The sequence below is a fragment of the Camelus ferus genome, chromosome 34, assembly GCF_009834535.1.
Source record: "Camelus ferus isolate YT-003-E chromosome 34, BCGSAC_Cfer_1.0, whole genome shotgun sequence".
Lineage (NCBI taxonomy): Eukaryota > Metazoa > Chordata > Mammalia > Artiodactyla > Camelidae > Camelus > Camelus ferus.
In genome coordinates, this window is record NC_045729.1 from 16646730 (window position 1) to 16672415 (window position 25686).

A 25686-nucleotide genomic window follows, 5' to 3' on the forward strand; every position below is an offset into this window, starting at 1 on the left:
TTGAGTATGAAAAGACAGGAACCCTGACAAAAGGCGTGGACAATCGCAGTTTTATTGTGAGCAATTCTTTGTATTTACCAGTAGAGTTTATAAATAACGAGTTGCTTCCACGTTAGAACATAACCCTGAGGAGCTGGTGTTCTTGAGAGTGAACAGAAATGCGGAGGGCATAAATCTCCCACGGCCAGGTGCGCCTCCCTCAACTTCCGTAAGAAACTAGTGACTTGAGAAGGTGACCAGATGTCCTAGTCACCAGATTCACATTCCGCAAAGGGGCAGAAAGACCCTCGGCTGCTGCAAAGGGCTCTTTATGGACTATAAGCCTAAAGAGACAGGTTTCTCACGCCCGCACATCCCCGTCCTGGAGGGAGAGGAAGTTTGAGCGAGGATGCAAAATGGCGCCCTCCGCCGCAGCCGCCGCCGACCGGCGCTCCGCGGCCCCGCGAGGGACGAGTGTAGGTGCCGCGCGGAGGCGTCCCGGCGGGCGCTGTACAGAGGACGGAAGTTCCCCTCGTGAGGGCGGAAGGGCTCCAGGCCGAGGAGGACAGCTTGGGCGCCCGTCGCGATTCAGTCACTTCCGGGGCGGACCGGAAGTTGCTTTGTTTTGCTTCAAGATGGCTGCGGGGATGTATTTGGAACATTATCTGGACAGTAAGAGCAGGCTGGAGGAGGGGGTCAGGGGTCACAGAGGGGTGGAGGTGGGTCGGGGCTGAGAAGATCTACGGCCCCGAAGTCCTGGTAGTCAGAAGGTCACGATCGTGAAGGGCTGCGTGAGAGAGAATCCTGGAGTGTGTGAAGAAAGGGGGCGGGGCGGCGGGGTCGAGGCCTCGCTCTGGGATATAGACGGGAGAAGGAGGGGCTGCGCGGCGGGGCTGAGGGACGGCTCTTGAAGGGCTGGTGGGCATACCTGGGAAAATATTTGCTGCCCCACCTTCAGGATCTCCGACCTCAGGGTATTTTTTTTTTTTTCTCAAAGTCGTTCTGAATCCGTCGTTTTAGTGTATCATCCACTGCCATTTGGAGCAGCGACAAAGAACTGCTCGTGGCTCCTTTGCCCAGTTCTTTAGCAGAAGCGGCTTCTCATGGGGATGGAGAGTTATGTGTGAAGACTGTCAGATGACTAACTGGAAGGCTTCTCTTCTTGGAGTAAAGATCCAATTCCCATCACATGGAAATCTGGTGTTTATGCTATCTGTGTAACCCAGCCCTTCAGGGAGCCTGTCAACCTCTGTGCTTACATTTGTCTTGGCCTTGGAAGTCAATTCGTTCATTCGTTTCTTGAGGTCCTGCGATGGGTCAGACGTAATGGCAGGTACTAGGAATATACAAGAATGAGTAAGACACAGCCCCTGCCCTTAAGTGCTCAGAATCCAGTAGGACACAGATTCTGCTAGTAAATGATTATAAAAGTGTGACAAGTGAAATAATAGGAATACATTGAAAGAACAGTAGATAACGCTGGAAAAAGAGTAGCTAATTACCCGGGGATGTAAGTGAAGCTCTACAGAGTATGTGATGTTTGAATAGTGTTTTGTTTTTTTTTAAATGGAGGTTCTGGGGGTTGAACCTAGAACCTCGTGTGTGCTAAACAGGGCTCTACCACTGAGCTATATCCTCCCCCCTGAATAGAGTCTTGAAGGTTGTTTATTTGCCAGTGAGGAGAGAGGGAGGGAATTGCAGGTTGGGGAAAGCATCAGCAAAGTTGTGATGGGTTTGTGGTAAGGTCAGGGAAAAGTGAGACCAGAGTGTTTGATATGCAGGACTCTAAGGTCCAAGAGTGGGAAATGAGACTACAGAAGGGGGCTGGGGCTAGGTTGTGCAAGGTCTTTTAAGCAAGCTACGAAGCTTGCACTTTAGTGAGGAGTAAACAGATTTTTTTAAATAGAATGATTTTTTTTACAGAGGAAAATAACTGATGGATGATAAATTGGAACATGATAACATTGGTAACGTGGACATCAATTAGTGATAATAGTCCTGGTCAGAGGTGAGGACCTGATCTCAGGGAGTGACAGAAGTATTTAAAGGTTAGATAGGACTGACTGAATGACTCAGTGGAGGAGAGAGAAGGAAGACTCTAAGATGACTTCTCAATTTCCTGTTTGGGAAGTGAGGTGGAAAATATATCATCAATAAGTTAAGAAATTCAGGAGTGACAGTAATATATTTAATTCAGTTTAAATTTAAACATAGGAATGGTAATTGTATTTGTGAGAGTAAAGGAAATGGAGATCATTCGAGGAAACCAAGTGAGAAAATTAGAGGATTAAATTAAGTGTAAGCTCAAGAAAACATTGACATTTAAGGGACAGGCTAAGGAAACGTCAGTGATGGAATTACCAGGAAATATATGGTGAAATTTGGAATCCTAAAACAAAGAAAGTTACTTGAAGGAGAAAAAATGGTGCCAGCTGCTGAAAACATATTTTTTTTAGGGTAGGCCTAAAAGGGATCATTTGATTTAGTAAATCATTGGGGACTTAATCTCAGTAAACTGGTGGTGGCAGACCTGAGGTTATAGGTTAAAGCCATAGAGGCATTTGAAAAGTTGGGAGTAGAGTCATGGGAAGAGATTTTCCTTTTTAAGACTTAAGTGTTTATGCATTTATTCACGTAATTATTGAGGACCCTCTGTATGCACATCATAGTTCTAAACACTAGGGAAATAGAAAAGAAGACAGACATGTCCAACTCTTCTGGAGAGCTGAGGAGACAGATACCAAATACCTAATTACACAGTTACTTGTTTAATTATATCGGATAAGCGCCAAAAAGGGTAGAGATAGAATAGCTTGGCAGTATAATCCAGGGCACTTGTTAGAGTCTGGGGAATTCAGGGTTGAGCTGAACTTTGAAGAATAAACAGGAATTTAATAGGCCAACAGGTACGGTGGAGGTGGGATGAAGACCAGGAGGTGCATTCCGGACAGAGAGAGTAGCATGTGGAAAGCCACATGGCAGGAAGGGCACTCAGAGAGGGCCAGTGGGATAGAGCAGAGAGCACGCAGCAGGGCGCTGGCCTGAGTTAAGGCTGGGGTGAGGTAAGCAAGGGCCAGGAGGTGTGGAACAGGACTAAGAATATTGTGATAGGAACTTACCAGAGGGTTATAAACAGGAGAGTGACTTGATCAAATCTGTGTATTATAAAGAATATTCTGGCTCCATCCAGAATGCAGATTGGAAGTGTGTGTGAGATGAGTGATGGAGGAGGCCAGGAGGGTATTTGTAAATTGAGGACTAGGAGCTTGGAGGTAGAGATTGAAAATAAAGGAAAGGGAGGGGCTGATTTGTAGAGTAGGGTCACTGAAGAGGGGAAGGGAGGGAAAGCTGTGCAGAGATGGAGGGCTTGGTTGTGGAGAGACATGGACGTGGCCTCTCCTGAGAGGAATGATGAATGTTGTCACAGACCATCTGACAGTTCAAAGACAGGAAAATGGAGTCCTGTTTTGGACCTGTTCTTCAAAAGCAGCTGTAGGACCTAGGAAGTGCAGGGAGTATCAGTTTCTTCTCTTCTTCCCAGGTATTGAAAACCTCCCCTTTGAACTGCAGAGAAACTTCCAGCTCATGAGGGACCTGGACCAAAGAACAGAGGGTATGTATGGAGTAAGGAGTCCAGTGTGTTATGAGCGTGTCTGGTCGTTTCTGTTTGGTGTTACCACATCATCTGGTCTGGCTGGGAGAGCAGCGGCTTCTCTCTTTCACTTTCTTGCAATTCTTAAAAGGAGAGTAATGATAACCCACATTTCTATATCCGCTTTTCCATAACACATGAAGATTTGGGACAGTGCCTCAAGGATTCAGAGGTGCTGTGCTCTTTGTAGCTTCCTCAAGAAGAATTCACAGAACCAAAGTCACCCCTGGAATCATTTCTCCTCTCCATATTCAGTGTGTTTATAGGAAGACTAGAATGTTTGTACTCCACTGGACTGTTAACTTGACTATCACAAAATTCGGTGTGGCTTTAGACTGCAACTCACGTTGTTAGAGAGGAGCTTTGCTACATGAGAAGTTCTTAAAAAAGAAAGAGAGAAGGAAGGAAAGAAGGAAAAAAGCAATTAACCTCAGGATCTCTACACTACGTCCTTCAACCTAACAGAAGCGCCAGATGCCAGCTGTGGCCTTCCGTGGGCATTGACCAGGTTTGGCTGCGCTGAGGCTATACTTCAGTGATCAAGTTTCTCCCTTCAGGGTGGAAGGTGTCTGTTGGAGCTATCCCCCATGCCTGCTGGAGGACACGTAGGGTATCCTTATGTAGCCTTACTCCAGGATGTAATGAGCTGGTATTAGGACACCTGAAGCTGTGGTTTAAGTTACTCGGGTTAAGTTTACTCATGAAAAGGTGACCATCATCTAAAATCCTGGACGCAGGCCCCTGAGAACTGCCTGCCAAATGCTGCGCCCCAGCTCTGGTCTTATACAGCTCCAGCTCCTGAGTTCACGCACAGAAAGACAGTTGGAGCTGACTGAACTATATGCATGCTTTCCCAGCTTCCTCCAAGGGCTTCTAGCGAAGCGGGGCAGAAACAGTGTGCACACAGGTCCTTGTTCCTCCTGCTGCACCATGTTGCAGTCGCACTTGTGTCTCCATCCACATCTTTTCTGAGCGCTACCAAATATTAGGCAGTAGGCATGTACAGTCGCAGTGTCCTGGGATGCCATCAGCCTTCCAGTATTAAAATGTTGGAGCAGTCTCTAAAATGAACAGACAGAACAAAAGTGATGGGAAATATAACCAAGCTGTAAATGATAAGCAAGTCAGGGTGGGCAGGAAGTAGAAGAAGCGTTACACGAGTGGACTAGGGCCTCACTTTAAATGAAGCATAGACGCGCAGGCCTGGAAGCCGGCAGCAGCACATGACCCAGCCTGGTTTGCAGCACTCAGAGCAGTTCTGGGATGTTTTTGAGATGAGAGACTGGATGGCTTTTGAGACAAAACTCATGGTTCAAGAGGCAGCAAGCCCTGCAAAGAAGCATCTTCAGACATCAACAAAATTATACTTCACATTAATGCAATGTGCAAAGAATCCTTTATTCTGTTTCAGTAATTTCAGTTCCAGATATGATAGCAATGTTCTCAGCACCTGAAGGCACCTTTACAGCAAATACTGTGAATATGTTGCATTCCTTGAGTACACGGCCCAGTGCCTAGGAACGTTCAGTGCGTTTTAGTTCGAAGGTTATGATGGTCCATGGAAAAGGTCCAAGGAGCAAGAGGAAGAAGTGTGTTTCACCTAGCCACCCAGGGGCCATTGTGACCAGGCCTCTGTCTCTGTTGTAGACCTGAAGGCTGAAATTGACAAGTTGGCCACTGAGTATATGAGTAGCGCCCGCAGCCTGAGCTCCGAGGAAAAATTGGCCCTTCTCAAACAGATCCAGGAGGCCTATGGCAAGTGCAAGGAATTTGGTGACGACAAGGTGCAGCTGGCCATGCAGACCTATGAGATGGTATGGCCCTGTTCACCGCTCCCCACCTACCTCCCATCTGTTCCTCGGGGTCCTCGACCCCTCCTTCAGCTGTGTTGGGATCTGTTCTGGGTCTGGGAGAGCCACAGACTCTGTCTTAGTCTGTTTTCTTCTGGTGGAACCAGCCTTGTAGCTCTTCCTTTTCCTTCCTTCCCACCCAGGTGGACAAACACATTCGGCGACTGGACACAGACCTGGCCCGTTTTGAGGCTGATCTGAAGGAGAAACAGATTGAGTCAAGTGACTATGACAGCTCTTCCAGCAAAGGCAAAAAGAGTGAGGAGGGGGGTGGGGATGTGAGCAGAGGGGCGAGGATTCCAAGGGAGAAGCCAGAGGGAGAAGCCAGGGGCTCTTCAGCTCTGAGGGCTGAGGGCAGGCCACCAGGTGGGGGCAGGAGAAGGGGACTTAACCCATCTTTCTGTCTCCCTGCCTTCTGGCTCCCCGCCTCTCTCCTAGAAGGCAGGACTCAAAAGGAGAAGAAAGCTGCTCGTGCTCGTTCCAAAGGGAAAAACTCGGATGAAGAAGCCCCCAAGGCCGCCCAGAAGAAGTTAAAACTTGTGCGCACGTGAGTGTGTCAGGGAGCACTTGGCCAAGTGACGGATTGCTCTTTCCCACTGCCCATCCCACTCGCACTGCCCCTTGCCACTCTCTCTGTCTTCTGCACCAACTACCCTTCTTGTTATTTTGGAATCTTTTGGGCAGAGGAGAAGCCACAGATCACTAGCCCCATAAGGGTCTCCTTTTGCCACCTCTGGGAGTCTCAGGGTGTAGCTTCCCTTCCTGCAGATGACACCTTCTCTTCCTCTTGGCACGCAGAAGTCCTGAGTATGGGATGCCCTCAGTGACCTTTGGCAGTGTCCACCCCTCTGATGTGTTGGATATGCCTGTGGATCCCAACGAACCCACCTATTGCCTTTGTCACCAGGTCTCCTACGGAGAGATGATTGGCTGTGACAACCCTGATGTAAGAACCATTTTGCCTCAAGATCGGGGTTCTGGGGACCTGAAGGGACAAGGAGAGGGTGGTTAATAGTGGGACTTCGGGATAGGAGGAAGGTGGTTGGAGTCGATTGGCCTTGGGACTTCCAAGGATTCTCCCAAGGGACAGAATAAGGGAATATTCCTAAGGAGTCGGGGAGGGGGGGTTCTTTCCTTTCCTCTGCCCTCCCCCCCCCCCGGTCCCTGACTTCTGCTGCTTCCATCTTCTTCCTTTCCCAGTGTTCCATTGAGTGGTTCCACTTTGCCTGTGTGGGGCTGACCACCAAGCCTCGAGGGAAGTGGTGAGTGAGAGCTGCGGAGAGCTGGACAGCCCCCAGCTGAGTGACCAGGGGCATCCTCCCTCTCGCTCACTCTCCCCTTTCTCCCTCGCATTCTTTTTTAGGTTTTGCCCACGCTGCTCCCAAGAACGGAAAAAGAAATAGATAAGGGCCTTGGATTCCAGCACAGTTTCTTCCACATCCCCTGACCTGGGCTAGTGGGGAGAGGGATGCCTGCCGGGGCCGGGGGCAGGGAGAGGTGGATGGCGCAGCGTCGTCATCCCCTCTCCTCCCCTCCCACTCCTGGTGCTGAAGCTGCACCCAAACCCTGGTAGGGGGGGTGCCGCAGCCACTAATGGTATGTGCTCTCGTTCAGCCCCCGTCTCCCGAGGGAGGTGGTCCTGCCCACTGTCCTTTTGCCTCCATGCTGAGGTTGGTGCTGCATTTTTGAGGGATGGTCCTCTTCACTCCCCTTGCTTTGTATTTAAGGACTGAGGCAGTAGCGTGGGGCCCTCCCCCAGCCTCCTAATTCGCTCCCCCCGTGGGGGGCCATCGTGTGATAAACTTTTTCCACTCTCTTCCTGGTTTTTTCAGCAGGGGCTCCCCCACATCACCTGGGCTGTGGCCCTGGTTGAAGGGGCACGGCACCCCTTCCTCTGTGCCAAGAGGATTCATCCTGGCCTCGTGAGTGGGAGGGGCGGGGTGGAATGCAGATATCTCACGTGTAAAGGAGGTGGGTAGGTGAATAAAAGCTGTACGTGTTGGTCTGCTGTGTTTATTGTAGAGACACTATTTTAGCACGTGTGCGAAGCAGATTTTTGCCTTCTCTTGAGTTGGCTAAAAGGCAGGAGGCGGACATGTCAGAAGTGGGACGAGACATGGAACCAGAAGTGGTACCTCTGCTCCGGAATCATCAGCTTCTCTGCTTGAGGAGGACAGAGCTGGCTGGGGCTGTGCCTCAGACCAGGGGTTAACACAGCTTAAGATTGTGTATCTTTTCTCCATAAAATACCTTTCACTTGATTCCCAATAAATGTGTGTTTGTTTTACACATGAATTACTATAGTAAGTATTAGCCTGACTTGTTTTAAATACTAAGCAAGAAAACAAGTATTTTTTCCCTACGCCAACGAGTCGTCTTGCTCACCTCCACTTGGAAACCATTTCCTTAGGCTGAGCGGTCCTCGCGGCTGATTTTCTCCGCGCCTGAACTGGCTCTTGCTTCCCCTTCGGCTCCTTACCTGGAGGCTTCCTCTCTAGTTCTTACCCAGGCAGCCCGACTGCCTTAGTACGTTCCATCGCCCCATCACCCCATCACCGCCTGCCTCGCTTCCAGGCCTCACCCCTTCCTGGGCAGGTGGTTTCTCGGAACTCGGTTTTCTCGTCTATAAAGTAGGGGTAACAGTACCCACTTTATGGGAGATGAAGTGGTAATACGGTGAAGAGCAACGCAGGCAGGACCCACTCCATCGAAAGCACCGAGTCAGTGGTCACCTGCCGCCCCTGTCCTCTCGAGCGGAATGCGACACCCGCCGCCCGGGCCCCCGCCGCGTCAGTTTCCGCGGCCCGCCCCGCCCTTTGTGACGTCGGGCGGCCTCGCACCCCCTGACTTGGCCCGTTAGAGGCCGCTCGGTCCCGGGAACGCGGGCGGATCCTCCGGGGCCATGAGGCAGCTAGCCGCCGGCTCCCTGCTCTCACTCCTGAAGGGTGAGAGCGTCCTCCGCCTCCGGAGCCCTCCGTCACAGTGTCTCAGCCGCTTTCCCCCGGGCGCCCGGTGCCCCCGCTCCCGACCCCTCCCCACCTTCCCTGCGGGCAGACGGCCCCCTACCCCCGGCCCCTCACCCTCACCCGCGGCCTCGGCGGCCAGACGACCGGGTCCCCGGGTCCCCGCCCCACTCTCCCGCTGGGTCAGGCCGGCCCCGCGGGTGTCGGAGCCGGGTCCAGCCGTGGTCCGTTCCCGCCCCATAGTGCTGCTCCTGCCTCTGGCACCGGCCTCAGCCCAGGATTCCACTCCGGGCAGCCCCCTCTCTACCACAGAGTATGAGCGCTTCTTCGCGCTGCTGACCCCAACCTGGAAGGCGGAGACCACCTGCCGGCTCCGCGCCACCCACGGCTGCCGGAACCCCACCCTCGTCCAGCTGGACCAGTATGAAAACCACGGCCTGGTGCCCGACGGTGAGGGCCCGACTGGAGGGCCAGCCCTGAGCTCACCTGACACAGGGGAAGGGGATAGCTGGCTCCTTTCCCTGAGCCAGCTCCGCTCTGCAGACCCCAGGAGCCCACTGCCCCGCTCTGGGAGGACGTCCCCTCTGCCCTGCCCAGTGTGTTCACCTCCACACCGCCCTTCCCCAGGCGCTGTCTGCTCGGACCTCCCTTACGCCTCCTGGTTTGAATCCTTCTGCCAGTTTACTCAGTACCGTTGCTCCAACCACGTCTACTATGCCAAGGTGAGGCCAGGACGAAGGCTGGATGTCGTGGCCAGGACCTACGGAGAGGCTAGCAGTGAAGAGTTGAGGAAGGGCCCCAGGCCATCCTTAGCTCCTCCTTTCCTGCCACTTTGCCATCATTTACCCTGATTATATAGAAGTACAGTCTCACCTTGGGCGTTCAGACTGCCAGAACAATCCTGTTACTGCAAGAAAAGTAGGGAAGAGGCGAAGAGATAAGCCCTTCCCTTTCTTCCAACAGGGTGGTGATTTCAGTCAGAGTCAAATGCAAAAGACTGAAGGCAAGAGTGTGGGCCAGATGGGACTTTGATCTTGCAAGGCAACCACTTGTCAGGTCTAGCAGGTTCCACCAGGGGCCATGTCCCCTCATTCCTGCCCAGGAACTGTGAGAGCAAACATGAGGCACATGGACAGAGGATGAGCTGGAGCAGAAATCGGCCCCTTGGGAAAGGCATTCCCACTTTCCTTCTCTCCTTGCAGAGAGTCCGGTGCTCCCAGCCAGTCTCAATCCTCTCACCTAACACTTTCAAGGAGGCAGACACTTCCCCTGACCTGCCGCTTACCAAGATGACCTCCCCCATGTCATCCCACATCACAGGTGAGGCCTTCCCAGGGCCCCGGGAAGACTACCAGCTACTCCTCCTCCGAGCCCAGGGTTGAAGGTGTCAGTGGGAGGGAAGCCGGGAGGATGTTGAGCCCGAGGAGGTAGCCGTGGGCAGCTATTTACGTAAGGGGGAGCCTGCTTTTCATGAATACAAGTTGGGGCTTTCCTATCCCAGAATATTTTCTGATTCCTAGATCCCCCAAACATTCCTGCATTTAGAAGTCCTCTGGGACTTTCCTAAGCTCACATCTTCATTCCAGAAAGGATTGATTGCTAGCTGTTTAGAATATGTGGTGTTTCCTAAGTGATCGGGACAGAAGGTGGAATTTGAAGTGGGTTGGGGAGAGGAGCACTTGTAAGGGAGGTGGGACGGGGGCACACACCACCACCACCACCACCACCACCACAATCACCAGGGTAATATTTTTTTATTTTGATGTTCATATTCTTTTCCGTGTTTTTTATCCTTGACTGAGTGAGTGTGTGATTAGTGTTTCTGTGTTTACGTGCATCCCTCTGCGAATAAAGCCACTGGGGCCAGAAGCCTGACCAGCCTTTTCCCTTCTCTCTCTCGGTCCCTCTCAAACCCTGCTGCAGGCACAGAACGACAGGTCTTCCAGCCCTGGCCAGAGCGACTTAACAACAACGTGGAAGAGCTGCTGCAGTCCTCCTTGTCCCTGGGCAGCCAGGACGAAGGGCAGGAGCACAAGCAGGAACAAGGGCAGGAGCACAAGCAAGAGCAAGGGCAGGAGCACAAGCAGGAGGAGGGGCAGGAGCAGGAGGAGCAGGAGGAGGAGCAGGAGGAGGAGGGGAAGCAGGAGGAAGGACAGGGCACAGAGGAGGCCCTGGAGGCAAGGTCTGGGCTGCAGGCAGACTCCGAGTCCAAGCTCCAGTCCGAATTTGTCTCTTCCAACCCTTTCTCCTTCACTGCCCGGGTGCGGGAAGTGGAGTCTACCCCCACGATGATGGAGAACCTCCAGGAGCTCATCCGATCAGTCCAGGAAATGGATGAAATGAATGATATCTATGAGGAGGATAACATTCGGAAAGCCCAAAGCACCGGCAGGTACCGGAAGTTCTGAACTGCCCCCCTCCCGTCCACACACACCAGCCCAGCCCTCCCTGTTGTCTTCTTTGGGAAGGAGAAGCCCACTTGGCCAGCTTCAGCCTCCAGACCCACCCAGATCTGCCTGGCTGCAGCAAGTCCCCGCCTCGCCTGTTCTGTGGCCCTCGCTGGCTTCAGCACTGCCCTAGACATCCTTTCTCGCAGTGATACAGTGGAACCTAGAGCTGCCAGGCTTGCGTTCTGGTCTGGTCTCTGGGCCTGATTAGCACTGCAACTTTCACTTCCCTTTCTGGGTGTCAGTTCCCCTTTTCTAAAAGGAGGCAGTTGGTCCGGAGGCCTCTAAGGCCCCATGCAGCATGTGGAACGTGTGTGACTAGGACTAGATGCTGAAGGGGGTGGGGAGTGGATGTGGTTGTCTGGACCATTCCCGCAGCCGGCGTGTGTCCCTGCAGCCTCCTGCAGCTGCCCCACGTGGAGGCCTTGCTGACACTGTGCTATTCGATTGTGGAGAACACCTGCATCATAACCCCCACAGCCAGGGCCTGGCAGCACCTGGAGGATGAGATCCTTGGTTTCGGGAAGTCGGTAGGCCCACTATGCTGTTTAACGGGTCCAGGCTCATGGGACATCCTCTGGGCCTGGCACTGTACTGGACCTCAGGAGTGGGGGACGGGCGGGGCCACGGAAAGCACGAGGCATCGCTGGAGAGAGTCTCTCCGAGTGAGAATCCCTTCTTTGGAAGGACATCTCCAGCTCCCCTTAAAGGAGGAAGGCTCGAGACCAAGTCTGGAATTGACTCCAGTCCAGTATTCATTCTTCGGCTTCTAGTTGTTAGGCCTGAGCTAGTTCACTGTCTTCAGTGCGTGGCTTTACCTTAGATGCAGCTCTCCTCTCTAGAGGGGTCATAGAGCTCATTCCAGGGACCTGTAGAGAGATCCCAGCTCTGTGTGTCCTAAGCACCCAGCAAGTCCCATTCCCTGGAAACAGGACTTTGAAAAAAATTTTCAAACGGTAACGTTAGCAAGCGTTTGCTGAGAGCTAGTACGCCATCCATTCATCCACTGTTCAACAGATACTGACTGGGCTCAGTGTCTGAGACATGAGCAGCTCTGTGCTTAGGTCTCTGAGACGTTAGCAGTGAGCACAACAGGGCCAGTCCCCTGTCCTCTTGGAGTCTAGTGGGGAGACAGACGCAGAAACAGGTAGAACAGGGTGACAAGATCAACACATGACTAAGGACAAAGGGCAGAGAGCATCTGGGGAGCACAGATGTGGTGTTTGGCAGGACAGCAGAATGCCTCCTAGAGGAACTGATGTTTAAACTGAGATCTGAAGATAAAAGAAGTTAACCAGGCCAAAGGAGGGGTTGGTAAGAGGTTCCTGCTAGAAGGACCAGTACGTGCAAAGACTCTGTGGTGAGAAAAAGGAGAGATTTCATGCAGGACCAAGAATAATGAGCTTACCGCTCCCGCCCTTGGCTTGCTTAAGGGAGCAGCAAGAACCCTGTTTTACCTGGAGATGGAGTCAAAGTGATAGTAAGGGTCATCATATGAAAAATCACGAATGGTAGCCTGAAGCATTTGTATTTAATTTGGTAGGAAAAGGGAATTTAATGATGTTCGGTTAGGGATGTGGTGATGCCTCCCCCGACCCCCGAGTGCTGTTGTGAGGAGCAAACAAGGCAGCGGAAGAGGTTTGTGCCCGTGGCTTTCCCTCCTGGGAAGGTTGCAGAAACCAGATCGGGCCGGAGAGTCTGGCCGAGAGATGCACGGCTCCACGTTGAAGAGTGTCTTCCCCTAGGTTCTCAGGGAACATACAGGTTTTGGACTTGGAAGCACCTGGAGCAATGTCCCACCTCCACTGTGTCTTAGACGTGTATCTGAGCAAGTTTCTCAGCCTCACCGAGCCTCAGTTTCTTCGTGAGTCAAACGGACACATGATTAGTACCTAAGCTAGTCTAGGGTTGTAAGTGAGATGACGATCTTTCTTGCCATGGTGTGCAGCACTGTGCCTGCCAGCTGTTTGCAAATATTAGCATTATCATTAGCAGAGAGAGAGGGGGCGGCTTATGAGTCTTTTTCAGATAGGCTACGTCAGACAACTGTTGGGCACCTGGCCATGGGGATTTGGAGCTTGCAAAAGAGGTCAGAACTGATGCTAAAGGTTTGGGTGTCACCGGCAAGGTGATGAAGATTACCTGGGAGAAGATAAATCATCCAGGAAAAGGAAGAAATAGAGAGCTGATGTGAGGTCCTTGAGGACTCTGGCTGGGGTGGGAGGAGGAGAGAAAAGTCAGAGGAGCTTCTGGAAGAGCCTTAATGTGGAGACGTTCTGCGGGGCGGCTCTGGAAGGCGGAGGCCTGGGAGGGCCTCAGCCTCAGTCTCTCAACCGCACTTGTCCTCAGGTCTGTGACAACCTTGGGCGGCGACACATAGCTACGTGTACCCTCTGTGACTTCTGCTCCCTGAAACTGGAGCAGTGCCACTCAGAGGCCAACCTGCAGCGGCAGCAGTGTGACATCTCCCACAAGACGCCCTTCATCAGCCCCCTGCTCACGTCCCAGAGCATGTCCATTGGCACCCAGGTACCTCATGCGGCAGCCTGCGGCTGGGGGAGGGAGTAGGCTCCAGGCAGGATGGGGCAGCAGGAGGGCCGGAACACGCACCTCTCCCCTATCCCCTGTGCCACAGGTGGGGACCGCAAAATCAGGCCGCTTTTACGGGCTGGAGTTATATGGTGGGCTGCGCATGGACTTCTGGTGTGCCCGGCTGGCCACCAAGGGCTGCGAAGACAGTCGAGTCGCCAGCTGGCTCCAGACTGAGTTCCTCAGCTTCCAGGACGGGGACTTCCCCACCAGGGTCAGAGCTTTCCCCAGAGCTCAGCCCCACCTGCTCACCCTGGTGCCTCTGGTTACCTGCTCCTGGGAGCCCTAGGGTGTGGAAGGCGGTTTGGGCCCCTGGCTTCTGAGAACAAGTCCTTGCGGAGCCTCCTGCCTGTCTCCAGTGGACCCCCCACCCCAACCCCTCAGTAGAGCAGGATTGTATTTAGCAAAGGAGTGGGAATCGGAGGGCTGGGTGGGGCCAGGACTAGGGGGCAGGAGACAGTTTCTGGTCCCAGTTTGCCCTCTACCTGCGGGGGCGGGGCCTCATCTCCACAGCAAACAGTGAGTGATGCCTGAGGGGCAACTGGTCCTGATCTCAGGCTTCCCTGCCTCCATCTGGAGGCTCCTTCCAGAATCTTCCAGGGCTTTCCCTCTAGGTGGAATCAGGGGAGTTACCTCCCCTGTGGAACTACCTGTCCTGGCTGAGAGCCAGGCTCTCCCTTCTCTGGCTCAGCCGGAAAAATCACGGCGAGGAAAAGTAGGGGCACCTTGAGAAAGGGCTTTTAGCTGAGCTGAGGGGCTTTTGCCCAGCTCTTCTCCCTGGGTCCCTAGACCTGGAAGGGGTCTTGGTCCATCTCAGCCGCTCCCCTGGAGTTACAGATGGGGAGCGACATCCTCAGAGGGAAGTGACTCCCTCAAGGTCATACTAAACCATCACCAGGAGGCTCCCTGTGATGGGACCACTATTGGGCACCTTCCCGGGCCCTGGGTCCTTAGTGCCACCGTCCCCGGTCCTCATTCCCAGAAAGCTGACCAGCAGGGCAGCCCCTTCTCATCTCCAGCTCCTGGCTTCTTCCCAGCAGCTGAACTGTGACTGAGGGTGGGATGGGAAGGGCAGAGGGGACACCCCAGGTGCCGTGGGGGGTCTGGTTATCCGAGGCCATACCCCTGTCCTGGTTCTGCCATGGTGGGCATGCTCCAGAGAGCTGGTGTCTTGTGAGGCTTCTAATATCTCCCACCTCCCATCCTTGGCTCCTGGCTTAGATTTGTGACACAGAATACGTGCAGTACCCTAACTACTGTGCCTTCAAAAGCCAGCAGTGTATGATGAGAAACCGGGACCGGAAGGTGAGCTCCTCACGCTGCCCTCCCCGACCCACCCCTCAGTTGGTTTCCAGGGGTGGGCGGGACTCTTCTGAGCCCCCCGTGGTGTCTGAGCAGTAGGGGTATGGAGGGAGGGTGACCCTCTGGGTAGAGGCCTCCTTGGAGCTCTGTTCCCACTCCTCCAATTTGGGGGTGAGCATCCCTCCTAGGCTGAGGGCTCTGGGAGGGAGGGAGGGAGGGTGCCAGGTGGGAAAACCCCCTGCCTGGTTAGGTGTCAGATTTGAGGCCTCAGTCTGGCCTGCTCTTACTCACCAAGTCATCTGGGCAAAATCACTTCCTCTCCAGCCTCATTTCTGAAAGGATGGGGTTTGGGTTATGCGGTGTCTCTTGGCGCTTTAAAAACCCATACCTGAATTTCCTCCTCTCTCCTCCCTTTGCCCACACGTGCCTGCCTTGGGTTCTTGGACTTCTGACACCTGCCCACCACGGCATCTCTGGCTCCTGGCTCCCTGACTGTGGGCTGTGTGCACCCAATCCCCTCGTAGGTGTCCCGCATGAGATGTCTGCAGAACGAGACGTACACGGTCCTGACCCAGGCCAAAAGCGAGGACCTCGTGCTTCGATGGAGCCAGGAGTTTAGCACTTTGACTCTAAGCCAAGCCGGATGAGCTGGTCTCCATCCTGTCCCCACCCCAGCCCCACCTTTCCACATTCTCCATTGCTTTTAAATCCCAGGCTGCCCCTTATGGGTCTCTTATCTGGCTCCAATTCATGCTTCCCTTGGGTTGGATCAGCAGTCCCAGAGAAGACCATGATGGGGACGCCACCCATCTTAAAGGATGTCTTTACATAAAGTGTTTATTTTCAACCTGTGTGGCCTGTTTTGGTTAAGATCCCACCCTCAGCCCTGCTACCCTGCCACCCTGCCCCATAGGATTCAACCTTCCCACCCCTGGGTTTATGGATCAATCTGCAGGTGAGGGAACCATGGGAATGGTACTCAGGGAAGCAGCCCTCTGCCAGGAGGAGAAGCCGTAAAGAAATCATAGAGTTGGATTGAAGAAGGTCACAGCCAGTGTCTTGGGGACCATGTGGCCATGAGGACGTATGTGTCTTCATTTCTGAATTCCTGAGTCCAGTGACCTCAGATGCAAGTGTAGGATCGTCCCTCTGGAGGATAATCCGAATGAGATCATGTCCAGGGGGACCAACCCCAGGGCTGTAGGGCAGAACTTGCACTTTTTAGGAGGGAGGAAACAACGGGGGCTGGAGTTCAGGAAACCCTTGCTTTGATGTCCAGTAATGGGCCCTATGGTCTGAAGGTGGGGGGAGCTGCATTTGGACACCATGCGGGAGGTGTGACTCCAGCGTCAACCTTTAATAGTCTGGGATCTCCCAAAACATGTTCTGGGGACACACATGTGTGGGAAACCATACAGCATTTAAAAGAAAACGTTTATTATGGAAAAGTTCAAACATGCACAAACATAGACTAGTACGATACACCCCCAGGCACCCTTCACGCAGCTTCAATTATCAACACACAGTCAACCTTTAAATGGCACGTTGAAGGCTCTGAGAAGCCCTGTAAAAGGGAAACCGGTTCACGTGAGCGTCTCCCATTTTTAGTCAACCACCACGTCCTTTCTCACCTACTGTTCAAAGTTTGTTTTCTTGTTCTGAGCACAGACAACATGCCTGGCCCTGCTGTTACGGAGGACAAAGGGTTTAGCCCAGAGTACAGGGGCAAGGGGCTGTTCGTCTGAGCCCTGCTTCCCGCCACTTGCCCACATACAACCATACACACCCATAAAGGGAGGGATAAGTCATACGTCCTAAGAGCAAAACCGCCTGCTGGAACCCAAGAGAGACAGACAGCCAAGGGGAACTGGGGAGGAGAATGAGAGGCTGGTGGGTTAGTCTTCTGGCATCAGTGGTTGGGTGTGTCAGCTGGCTTCCCGGAAGCTGCAGGGAGTTTTGAGCTATGAGTTGGGGGAATCATTAGTCAACTAGAGTTGGGGCAAATCAAGTGCTTTTCCCCTGGCCAGGCTGCAGTGGCTACTCGGCACTGCTTCCTCTTCTCTCTCTCTCCCTGCCCCGTGTGGGGTTGGGTGAGTGCAGGGAGCTGGGATCTGCCCAGATCTGCTGAAGTGGGTGTGTTCCACTCACCCCAGAGCAGGTCCTACCAGCCCGGCCCAGCCCAGAGCAGGCAGCGGAAGCTGGCTTGGGGCAGCACAGAGCCACAGCGAGCACAGGTACTGGGTGTCCCTGGTGGGGTTGCACCTCACGGGGGGAAACAAGGGGCAGCACCCCTCCTTTAGAAATGGGGGCCATGGGATGGGGTGGAGCCGAGAGTGGGCCTTGGGCCTGGGAAACCTTTTTGAATAGAGTAAAACGCTCAAAGGGATGGCCTGGGGCAGGCAGAGCTGCTCAGACAGAGGGTGCGCCCTGGAGCTTGAAGCCCCCACACTGGGGCCTGTCAGGTCCTGGAGGCCCCAACCTCCCCTTCACGCATTAGGCCCCTACAGTCTCACTGAACCCTGGTTCCTGGGCCACAGAGGAGGGCCCTCTGGGGATGGTTTCCAGCCCTTTCCCACTCTCAGATGAGATGATCCCCCACACCCGCTCACCCCGGGCCGGGCCTCTGCTGGATGACAATGAACTGATCTGATTAAACTCCAGGAGGGTTCAAGGCACGGAAGTGCCCTTACAGCCATCCTTCCCAACTGTCCTCCCCTTCGCTGTGATTGTGGGGGCCTCTCTGACAGGAAGGGGACCTCCCACTTGTGGGTCTTAAGTCCCTTCGGGGTGAGATACAGTTGTAGCCAAAGAGGAGATGGAGGCAAGGACTTAGGGAAAGCAGAAATTTAACCCTCAAGCCTCATTCCCTGGCCACCCAGAGCCCCCAGAGCCCAGCCCCATCTACCTCTGTCTGATGCCCCCACAGCTCAGAAGCCTGCATGCCCAGCCCAGGGGGAAGAGGACAGCAGAGGCATGAGGGCTGGTGCATGGAGCACACTCAGTGCCGCCTGGGGTCAGGGCAAGGGCCACAAGGCTAAAGTCTCCAGGAGGTTTCTCTGAGGCAGCGGGACCCAGCCCAGTCCCAAAGCAAGGACCACCCAGCGCACAGAGCTGTGAGGGCCCACCCCAGCTGAGCGTCTCTCTTGGCTGGGGTTTTGTGCCCTGGTTTTCCAGCTCCCAAAAGCAGGGCGGAAGGACGTGAGCAGGTGGAGATGTGACATCCACACACTGAGGAAACTGACTATTGAGCTGTAAGTCGTCTTTGCTTTCTTCCTTTTCCAGAAAAATTATCTGGAGAGTTGAGGTGAGAAGACCCGAGGATGATGTTGGAAAGGTGAGGGGAGGCTGTAGCAGGAATCTGGGCTGGAGAAAGCAGGGCAGGACTGGACCAGGGAGGAGTGGGGTTGGAGAGAAGATAGGACACGTGTGCGGGGAAGAACATGACTCCTAGGGCAGGAGGTAGGCCATCCACTCACCCCAGTGACCTTGTACTATCTCCATCCGACAGAGCCAGGGACGAGGTAATGGGCGGGATTCATCTGTGTCCCCAGAGCAGCCCTGGACAGAGCTTTTCACAAAGCCTTCATTTTAGACTGCATTAAACTTCTGCTAGAGGCTCAGCACAGTTTGAATCAGTTTGGGGAGTCCGAACTCCCTCCCAGACACTTAATTACACGTGTCTGTGGGTCCAGGTGCTTCCTCTTGTCGCTGCCGGAGCGCATGCTGTGTGGGGTGGGGGTGGGGGTGGGGGTGGGGGCACGCTAACCAGCTCCTGGCCGCCAGAATCTAAAAGGAGGCTGGAGCTATTCTAGAGCCGATCTTCTGAGGCTAGGAGTATGAGACCTGAGATTCCTGCTTTTCCAACTTCCGAAGGCTATGGATTCCTATGAAGAGGGGGTGAAGACAGCAAGGTCTTTGGTGAATGTGCGGTGGGGGTCGGGGGGCAGCACATGGAGAGGGTGGCAGATAGGATGAAGGTGGACAGGAGGTGTCTTCCTCCCCTCCTGGCCTCCAGTACTGTCCCAAATCGCCCATCCCTTTCTGTCAGGCTCCCCTTTGCACTGTTGGTCAGGTGCCAGAAGGGTGGATACCACGGGCTGGTTGTGGGAGGAGAGGGAGGGAAAGATGATGATCCAGTCTCCTGCCCACATTTATACTCTCCTTCTCACTTCCGGCCAGTGCAGAGAAGAGCCCTGCCCCTCTGACTTATCTCAGCAAAGTTGGTGCCCAGCCCAGCTCAGAAAGTATTGGGACAGGTCCCAGACGCCCCGAGGACATAAGGAATGGGCCCCAGGTGTACACGTGGGACGCTGAAGGACAGAGACACCGGGTGGAGGAAAATGGCCACACACCCACTGGTGTGTGCGTGGTGTAGGGGGCCAGGATGTGGAAGGGGCAGTTTCCGGGGCCTTGGGGCCATGAGACTGGGGTCTGTCTTTGGGCATCTGCATACATATGTGCTCCTGAAGCTGTCTGTCTGTCAGCCCAAGGATATTGCCCCTAAGATGGGGGCTGTGTCTGCCCTTCCTCTCCTGGCCCCGCCGTCTGCGCCTCTGTGCACACACATGTGCTATAGGCCATGTGGACGTGTCGGACTGCAAGTGACCAGGGATCTTGCGTACGCACCCCGAGGGGGTACCGGCCCCTGGTGTGGCCTTGCACGCGCACGTGTGCAATGGCGTGCGCACGTGGCCACATCCGGGCGTGCTCAGGTTACTGGGCCTGTGTGGGCCTCTCGTCCCTCCTTCTCCCCAGTGAGATGAAGTCCCTGCTTTTCTCCGCTTTACACCCCAGACAACCTGACCTCTTGCTCGAGGCAGGATTGAGGGGAGGGCTGTGCTGCCCCTCCCCCATGCCTTGAGCCCTCCTTCCATTTCCTGTTTGCCTCCTTTTTGGCAGTTTTTCCCATTTTTGCCATCTGGCCTGGCACTGTGCCCATTCAGCTCCACTGACGGGCAGCCTAGGGAAGCAAGCGGTTGGGGTGGGGACCAGGGCAGGGGCCTGGCAGCTCTCAACACTCAGCTTGGGCCATTCTGTGCGAGTCTGTGGTAAAGGGGTGGTTTTTTGACAAATAAGCCCGAGGGCTTCTCCCCTTTGGAATGGAGTAATGAAGTATCACCTTTTGCTCTCCGGAAGGATTCCTAGCTCTCTGCCTTCAAGTAGGCGCACCTAATACGTTTTGGCCGGTTTAACAGTGTAACTTTGTTGAGGAAAGACTTGGGATTCTTGGAAATTAATTAGTCATTCACTCAGTCAGTGTCCACTATGTGCCCCTAGTTGCAAGACGCTATTGATTCTCCAAGTAAAGGTTCAGAATGGTAAGGGTTACTGTAATCATGGAGTAAACTCTTCTTGAAATTTTAATGCATGCTGTTCCCAAACAAGCCTTTTAAAAGGGACACAGCCTTTCACTGAGTTATACGTGTGGGCAAGATGGTCAGGAGTGTGAGAGGAGGTGGTTCACAGGCTCTCTCTCTTGCCTTCCGAGATGGCCCGCATTCTGCCTATAGAGTGTGTATTTGCCTTTACTTTAACGCCCCCCTACCTCTCTAAATAAATACACTTTTGCTCAACAACAAAAAAAAAGTGGCTCGCTGACTGGAGTAATACAAGAAATATAACTGGATTACAGGCTGGGCAGACATGGGGGGAGGGCGGTCTCCTGCCAGTCAGCTAGTGGATCTCACAAGGGCCAGCTGAGTAGAGACTGAAGTGAATTTAGAAGTAAAGCAGTGGAAGGTGTGGCCCCCACACCAGGACCTTACCATCTAGTTCAGGAAACAGAACAAATACACGTGACACAAACTGAGGAGTTCACAGCAGCAAAGTGAGGGCTTCGACAGGAAGGGGAAATCCTCAGGGGGGGCATATCTGTGTGTGTGTGAAAGGGAGATGAGTCTGTGTGACCAGGGATAAAGAAGAAAGTAGGTTATTAAAAGTATATGTCTGAATTGGACAAAGGAGGAAGTAAAACAGTTCACCTCTGGGCACAGATTTCACACAGGCAGCTGTAAAAGCTAGGTGCTCGGAACCACATCCAGCTCACAGCCACCCACCCACTCTTGTTGGAAGCAGCTTGGACTTTGGAGTCGGGACGTCCTGGGTTTGAGTCCTGACTTCACTCCTCACTGGCTGAGCTCAAGTGAAAATCAGGAGAAACACCTACCTGGAAGGGCTATCGGAAGGATCTGAGCTGGCGCACATGAAACACCCTGGGAGACGGTGAGTGATCAGTAAATGGCAGCTACTATTTTTTACTCAACATTTATTGAGGGAGGGGCTGGGGCTATGAAGATGAACAAGTCACAGTCCGCAGACCCTCCCGCAGGGAGCTCACCGTCTAGCGGGAGGGGCAGACGGAGAGCAGCCAATCACAGCACAGATGGCAACAAAGTGCCAGGAAAGCGCCGGTGAGGGGACTGCACCTGCCTGGTGGGAAGGGAGGGAGTCAGGAAAGGCATCGCAGAGTCCCAAGAAATGACTGAGTTTGCCACTTAGAGAATTCCAAGTTGAAGTAACAGCACGTGCAAAGGCAGAGTCCTGAAAACATAAGGTAGGTGCAAAATTATCACTAGTGTGGCGTGACTGGAGCAAAGGAGCATGGGAGGTGGGCGTGAGTCAGGAAAAGAGGCTGGTGCTCCTTTTCAGCAAGCATAAGCCCCATCTAGCATGATGCTCGTTGTTGAAATTGGTATTTTGTGGAGGAAATGTTTCTTCATTCCCTTTAACTGTTGTACTCTGCTTCTCCCAAGTCTTAAACTGCTGGAGTCATGGAGTTGGAGGGAAAACAAAGGCATGAATGACAACAAGGCTTGTTATAGTCAGGTTGACAACTTGGTTCCATGTAAGGGTTTAAGCAGTTCCTTTTGAAGGAGTACGTTCAGTATCTTGGGATAACGGCTCAGGGTCTCCGGACAACTTCTGCCTCTAAGATGGCACATGGACACCCATGTTCACAGCATTATTCCCAATAGCCAAAAAGTAGAAAAACCCAAGTAACCGTGGACAGATGATTGGATGAACAAAAAATGGTGTATATATAGGAATATATTATTAAGCCCTAAAAAAGACTATAATTCTGATACAAGCTACAACATGGATGAACTTGAAAACTTTATGCTAAGTGAAATAAGCCAGACAGAAAAGGACAGGTATTACATAGTTCCACTCAGATAAGCTCTCTAGAACAGGAAATCCACAGAGGCAGAAACTAGAATGGAGGTTATGGGCGGGGAGGGGAAGTTATTTTTGTTTTGTTTGGTTTTGTTTGTTTTGTGGGAGGAGGTAATTAAATTTTTGTTTTTTGATTCCAACTCTCTAACCACTTGGCCATCACAGCTGCTAGATTTTTTTTTTATGGTGGTACTGGGGACTGAACCCAGGACGTCGTGCATGCTAGGCATGCACTCTACTACTGACCTATACACTCCTCCCCAGTTATTCTTTAATGGGTATAGAGTTGTTGTTTGGGATGATGCAAAACTTCTGGAACCAGTGACAATGGTTACACAACATTGCGATTGTACGTAATGTCACTGAATCATACACTTAAAGTTATTTAGAATGGTAAATTTTAAGTTATGTATATTTTTTCACACACAAAATAGATGGCATCTGGAGGTCGTGATGGATGGTGGCTTGTGTGACCTTATATAAGGCATTACGGAAGTTGGGATCCTGAGACCAAGGGCTGTCTTCTGGCTGCTTTCCCTCTTGGCCACATCCTTTGCTGCCAGCTTTTGCCTGAGGACGGCAGTGGCTGTCGTCTGCTCTCTCCAGCAGTCTCCTTGGTGCTCATGATACCTCACTACTAAACCACCACCTCCTCCCATCACAGAATCCCATCTGCAAAGCACCTGCGTCAGACTCTCTCATTCAACGCTCAGGGCTTGGCAGGACTGTGCTGTGTGTGTGATCAGCCCATGGAAGCCCTGTTATATCTCATCTCCATTTTACAGCTGAAGAAACTGAGAGTTAGAGAGGTCAAACAATACAGCTGAACCCAGGTCCCTCTGACCACAAACCCAGCCACACAGGAGCAGTGGTGGAGGGGAGGCTGGGATTCTGTCCTGTACTCAGGAATTTGAACTTTATTCTTTAGATAATGGGGAGCCAGCAGAGCAGGCTGGTGCCAGGGGAGCTGCTGTCACCGCCTGACGTAACACCTGTTTCACTGTGCTTTATTACCTGGCTCCCTTCAATGGAATGGAAAGTAGGTGGGGCAAGGTCTTTATATTGTTCACGGCTGTGAACATGCCTGGAACCTTCTAAAGTCCCAGGAAGCATTTGCAGAAGAAAGAAAAAGGGAGGGAGAGATATTAACAGATAATAACAGCAACCTAAGCACTTAACGTATATTATCTAATTTAATCTAAGGACCTCATGAAGTAGGGACCCCTCTTCTTTTTTTTTTCTCCAGGTAAGGAAAGCAAGGGGCAGAGAGATTAAGTCACTTTTCTGAGGACAAACGCTAGGCGAGTTGTCAAAACCCGGATTTAAACCTAGGCAATCTGATTCCAGGGCCTGGGCATTTAACACTGGGCCGTACAGCCCTTTGGCAGAAAAGCCAGAAGGAAGGCGGGGGAAAGATACGAGGCTGAGAAAAGACTCAGGAGGCCAGCCAGTTCAGCTAGATAAACATTTGTGTCTTCGGCCCTTCCTTGTACAATCCTGACTTTCGGCTTCCCTCCTATTCCAGGTCTCCATTGCCCATGAAGCTGTGACCAAAGGCATCCCACTCCTGGAGGCCGTCTGCCCTGCAGCCACAGCCCACACTCCCATGCCCTGCGTCTGCTTGCTCTGGGACTGTCTCTGCGCAGCCTCCAGGCCCCCGCCCTGGAGAATGGAGATGAACGCCTGGACAGGACGCTGGTGCGCCCCATGATGCCCCCAGCCTAGCTCCTCCTCGCACTTTGGCACGATGCTGGCCAACTCCTTAGCCAACACTTCTATCAATGACTCTGTTAACAAGTGCCCGGACCACCAGCCCATCCACCACCTGCACTTGGTGGTCTACAGCGTGGTGCTGGCCGCAGGGCTCCCCCTCAACGCGCTGGCCCTCTGGGTCTTCCTGCGCGCGCTGCGCGTGCACTCGGTGGTGAGCGTGTACATGTGCAACCTGGCGGCCAGTGACCTGCTCTTCACCCTCTCGCTGCCCTTGCGCCTCTCGTACTACGCGCGGCACTACTGGCCCTTCTCAGAACTCCTGTGCCAGTTAGCTGGGGCCGTCTTCCAGATGAACATGTACGGCAGCTGCATCTTCCTGACCCTCATCAACGTGGACCGCTACGCCGCCATCGTGCACCCGCTGCGGCTGCGCCACCTGCGGCGGCCCCGCGTGGCGCGGCTGCTCTGCCTGGGGGTCTGGGCGCTCATCCTGGTGTTCGCCGTGCCCACCGTCCTCGTGCACCGGCCCTCGTCCTGCACCCGCGACGACCATTCTGTGCGCCTGTGCTTCGAGAGCTTCAGCGACGAGCTGTGGAAGGGCAAGCTGCTGCCGCTCGTGCTGCTGGCCGAGGCGCTGGGCTTCCTGCTGCCCCTGGCGGCCGTCGTCTACTCGTCGGGCCGCGTCTTCTGGACGCTGGCGCGGCCCGACGCCACGCAGAGCCGGCGGCGGCGGAAGACGGTGCGCCTCCTGCTGGCCAACCTGGTCATCTTCCTGCTGTGCTTCGTGCCCTACAACGCCACGCTGGCCGTCTACGGGCTGCTGCGCGGCCACGTGGTGCTGGCCAGCCCAGAGGCCCGCAGCCGGGTGCGCCGGGTGCTCATGGTGCTGGTGCTGCTGGCCGGCGCCAACTGCGTGCTCGATCCGCTGGTGTACTACTTCAGCGCCGAGGGTTTCCGCAACACCCTGCGCGGCCTCAGCACTCCGCTCCGGGACAGGACCTTGGCCGCCAACGGGGCTCGGGGAGCGCTCGCCGAACCGTCCACTGAGACGTCGCATGCTACCACAACTGCCGCCGGCAGTCAGGGGCTGCTCGGGCCCTCCAACCCCAGGTCGTCCTTCCTCCAGTGCCAGGACCCCGAGGATTCGTCCCTCTGAAAGCACGTCGTGCCAAAGCGTGGCCATCCCACTCCCAGTCCCGCGCCCCTCTCACTCGCAGACGTGTTGGGCGGTGGGTTGGGCACTTGGACTTCTGGGCGGCAGCTCCAGCTCACAAAGTGTGAGAGCAGGAGAGAGCAAAGTGTGGGAACCAGGGACACAGGGAAGGAAGAAAGCTGCTGGAAGTGTCTTCTTTGAATCGGGGGTGAAGGTGAGCACGGAAGGACTCCTTCCCCAGTCCTTAGGAAGTGCTGCTGTGAGCCTGCCAATGCAGAGGGGGGAGACTGGATGCAGTGCCCCTGGCGGGGCATGAACACAGCGATGGCTGGTAGATGGAGCAGAAGACAGGTGTCGTGCATTTAGACGGACCGCAGCGGTCTTAGGGCCATGGGCGCCACCCACTCTATTGTCCACCCGGGGTCCCCCAGCCCAGCACTGAGGCATAATACGAAAGTGTATTGGATGCCGGCTGAAATGGTTTCCTTCTTGTTTAGTGACTTTCAACATTTAGACCTGACACCCAACATGGGTGGTTGAGGGCAGGGCAAAACTGTAAGTTAGAGGGGTTTTTCCTCCAAGATTCTGGTCCCTGTTCCCCTTTCTAGGTCTTCCCTTCTTCCACCTCACCCCCCTTTCAAGATCGCCTCCATTCTAGATCGTAAATTCTGTGTGTGGATGTCGCTGCTGCTTCATCTAGAGTAAGTGGAACATTCTCTGTACTAGAGTAGCGGTTCTCAAACGTTTTGGTCTCAGATGCTTTTACACTCTTTAAAATGGAGAATTCCAAAGAGCTTTTGCTTATTCTTTGTTCTTTTGACACTTAACCATGTTATAAATCAAAAAGAATACATTTTAAAACAGA

General features: G+C 53.6%; 3 protein-coding genes across 18 annotated transcripts; all 3 read left to right on the top strand.

The window, feature by feature from the left end:
* Nucleotides 1-521: 521 nt before the first annotated feature.
* On the top strand, nucleotides 522-7776 carry ING4 (inhibitor of growth family member 4). 10 transcript variants are annotated; one of them, XM_032473396.1, is made up of 9 exons: nucleotides 599-651; nucleotides 977-1312; nucleotides 3521-3592; nucleotides 5279-5445; nucleotides 5625-5739; nucleotides 5920-6028; nucleotides 6280-6427; nucleotides 6682-6743; nucleotides 6845-7485. In XM_032473396.1, the coding sequence occupies exons 2-9, from the start codon at nucleotides 1306-1308 to the stop codon at nucleotides 6882-6884; spliced, it is 720 nt and encodes a 239-aa protein (XP_032329287.1). In that variant the 5' UTR covers nucleotides 599-651; nucleotides 977-1305; the 3' UTR covers nucleotides 6885-7485. The 10 variants fall into 10 exon arrangements, 9 of the variants coding, with proteins under 9 accessions (XP_032329285.1, XP_032329280.1, XP_032329281.1 ...); XR_004317248.1 differs by lacking the exon at nucleotides 977-1312 and having other exon boundaries at nucleotides 522-651; nucleotides 6389-6427; nucleotides 6845-6924; XM_032473394.1 differs by lacking the exon at nucleotides 977-1312 and having other exon boundaries at nucleotides 523-651; nucleotides 5625-5730; nucleotides 6283-6427; nucleotides 6845-7486.
* A 70-nt stretch (nucleotides 7777-7846) lies between these two features.
* ACRBP (acrosin binding protein) lies at nucleotides 7847-15629 on the top strand. Its single transcript, XM_032473386.1, has 10 exons — nucleotides 7847-8426; nucleotides 8688-8894; nucleotides 9072-9166; nucleotides 9647-9764; nucleotides 10368-10836; nucleotides 11289-11421; nucleotides 13241-13420; nucleotides 13527-13694; nucleotides 14702-14785; nucleotides 15307-15629. Exons 1-10 carry the CDS (start codon nucleotides 8384-8386, stop codon nucleotides 15427-15429), a joined length of 1620 nt encoding a protein of 539 aa, XP_032329277.1. The 5' UTR covers nucleotides 7847-8383; the 3' UTR covers nucleotides 15430-15629.
* A 613-nt stretch (nucleotides 15630-16242) lies between these two features.
* On the top strand, nucleotides 16243-25096 carry LPAR5 (lysophosphatidic acid receptor 5). Of its 7 annotated transcripts, none has more exons than XM_006195829.3 (4): nucleotides 16243-17016; nucleotides 18065-18116; nucleotides 20776-21004; nucleotides 23481-25096. In XM_006195829.3, the coding sequence occupies exon 4, from the start codon at nucleotides 23703-23705 to the stop codon at nucleotides 24822-24824; it is 1122 nt and encodes a 373-aa protein (XP_006195891.3). In that variant the 5' UTR covers nucleotides 16243-17016; nucleotides 18065-18116; nucleotides 20776-21004; nucleotides 23481-23702; the 3' UTR covers nucleotides 24825-25096. The 7 variants fall into 7 exon arrangements, with proteins under 7 accessions (XP_006195891.3, XP_032328852.1, XP_032328851.1 ...); XM_032472961.1 differs by having other exon boundaries at nucleotides 20858-21004; XM_032472960.1 differs by having other exon boundaries at nucleotides 16947-17016; nucleotides 17709-18116.
* Nucleotides 25097-25686: the final 590 nt, after the last annotated feature.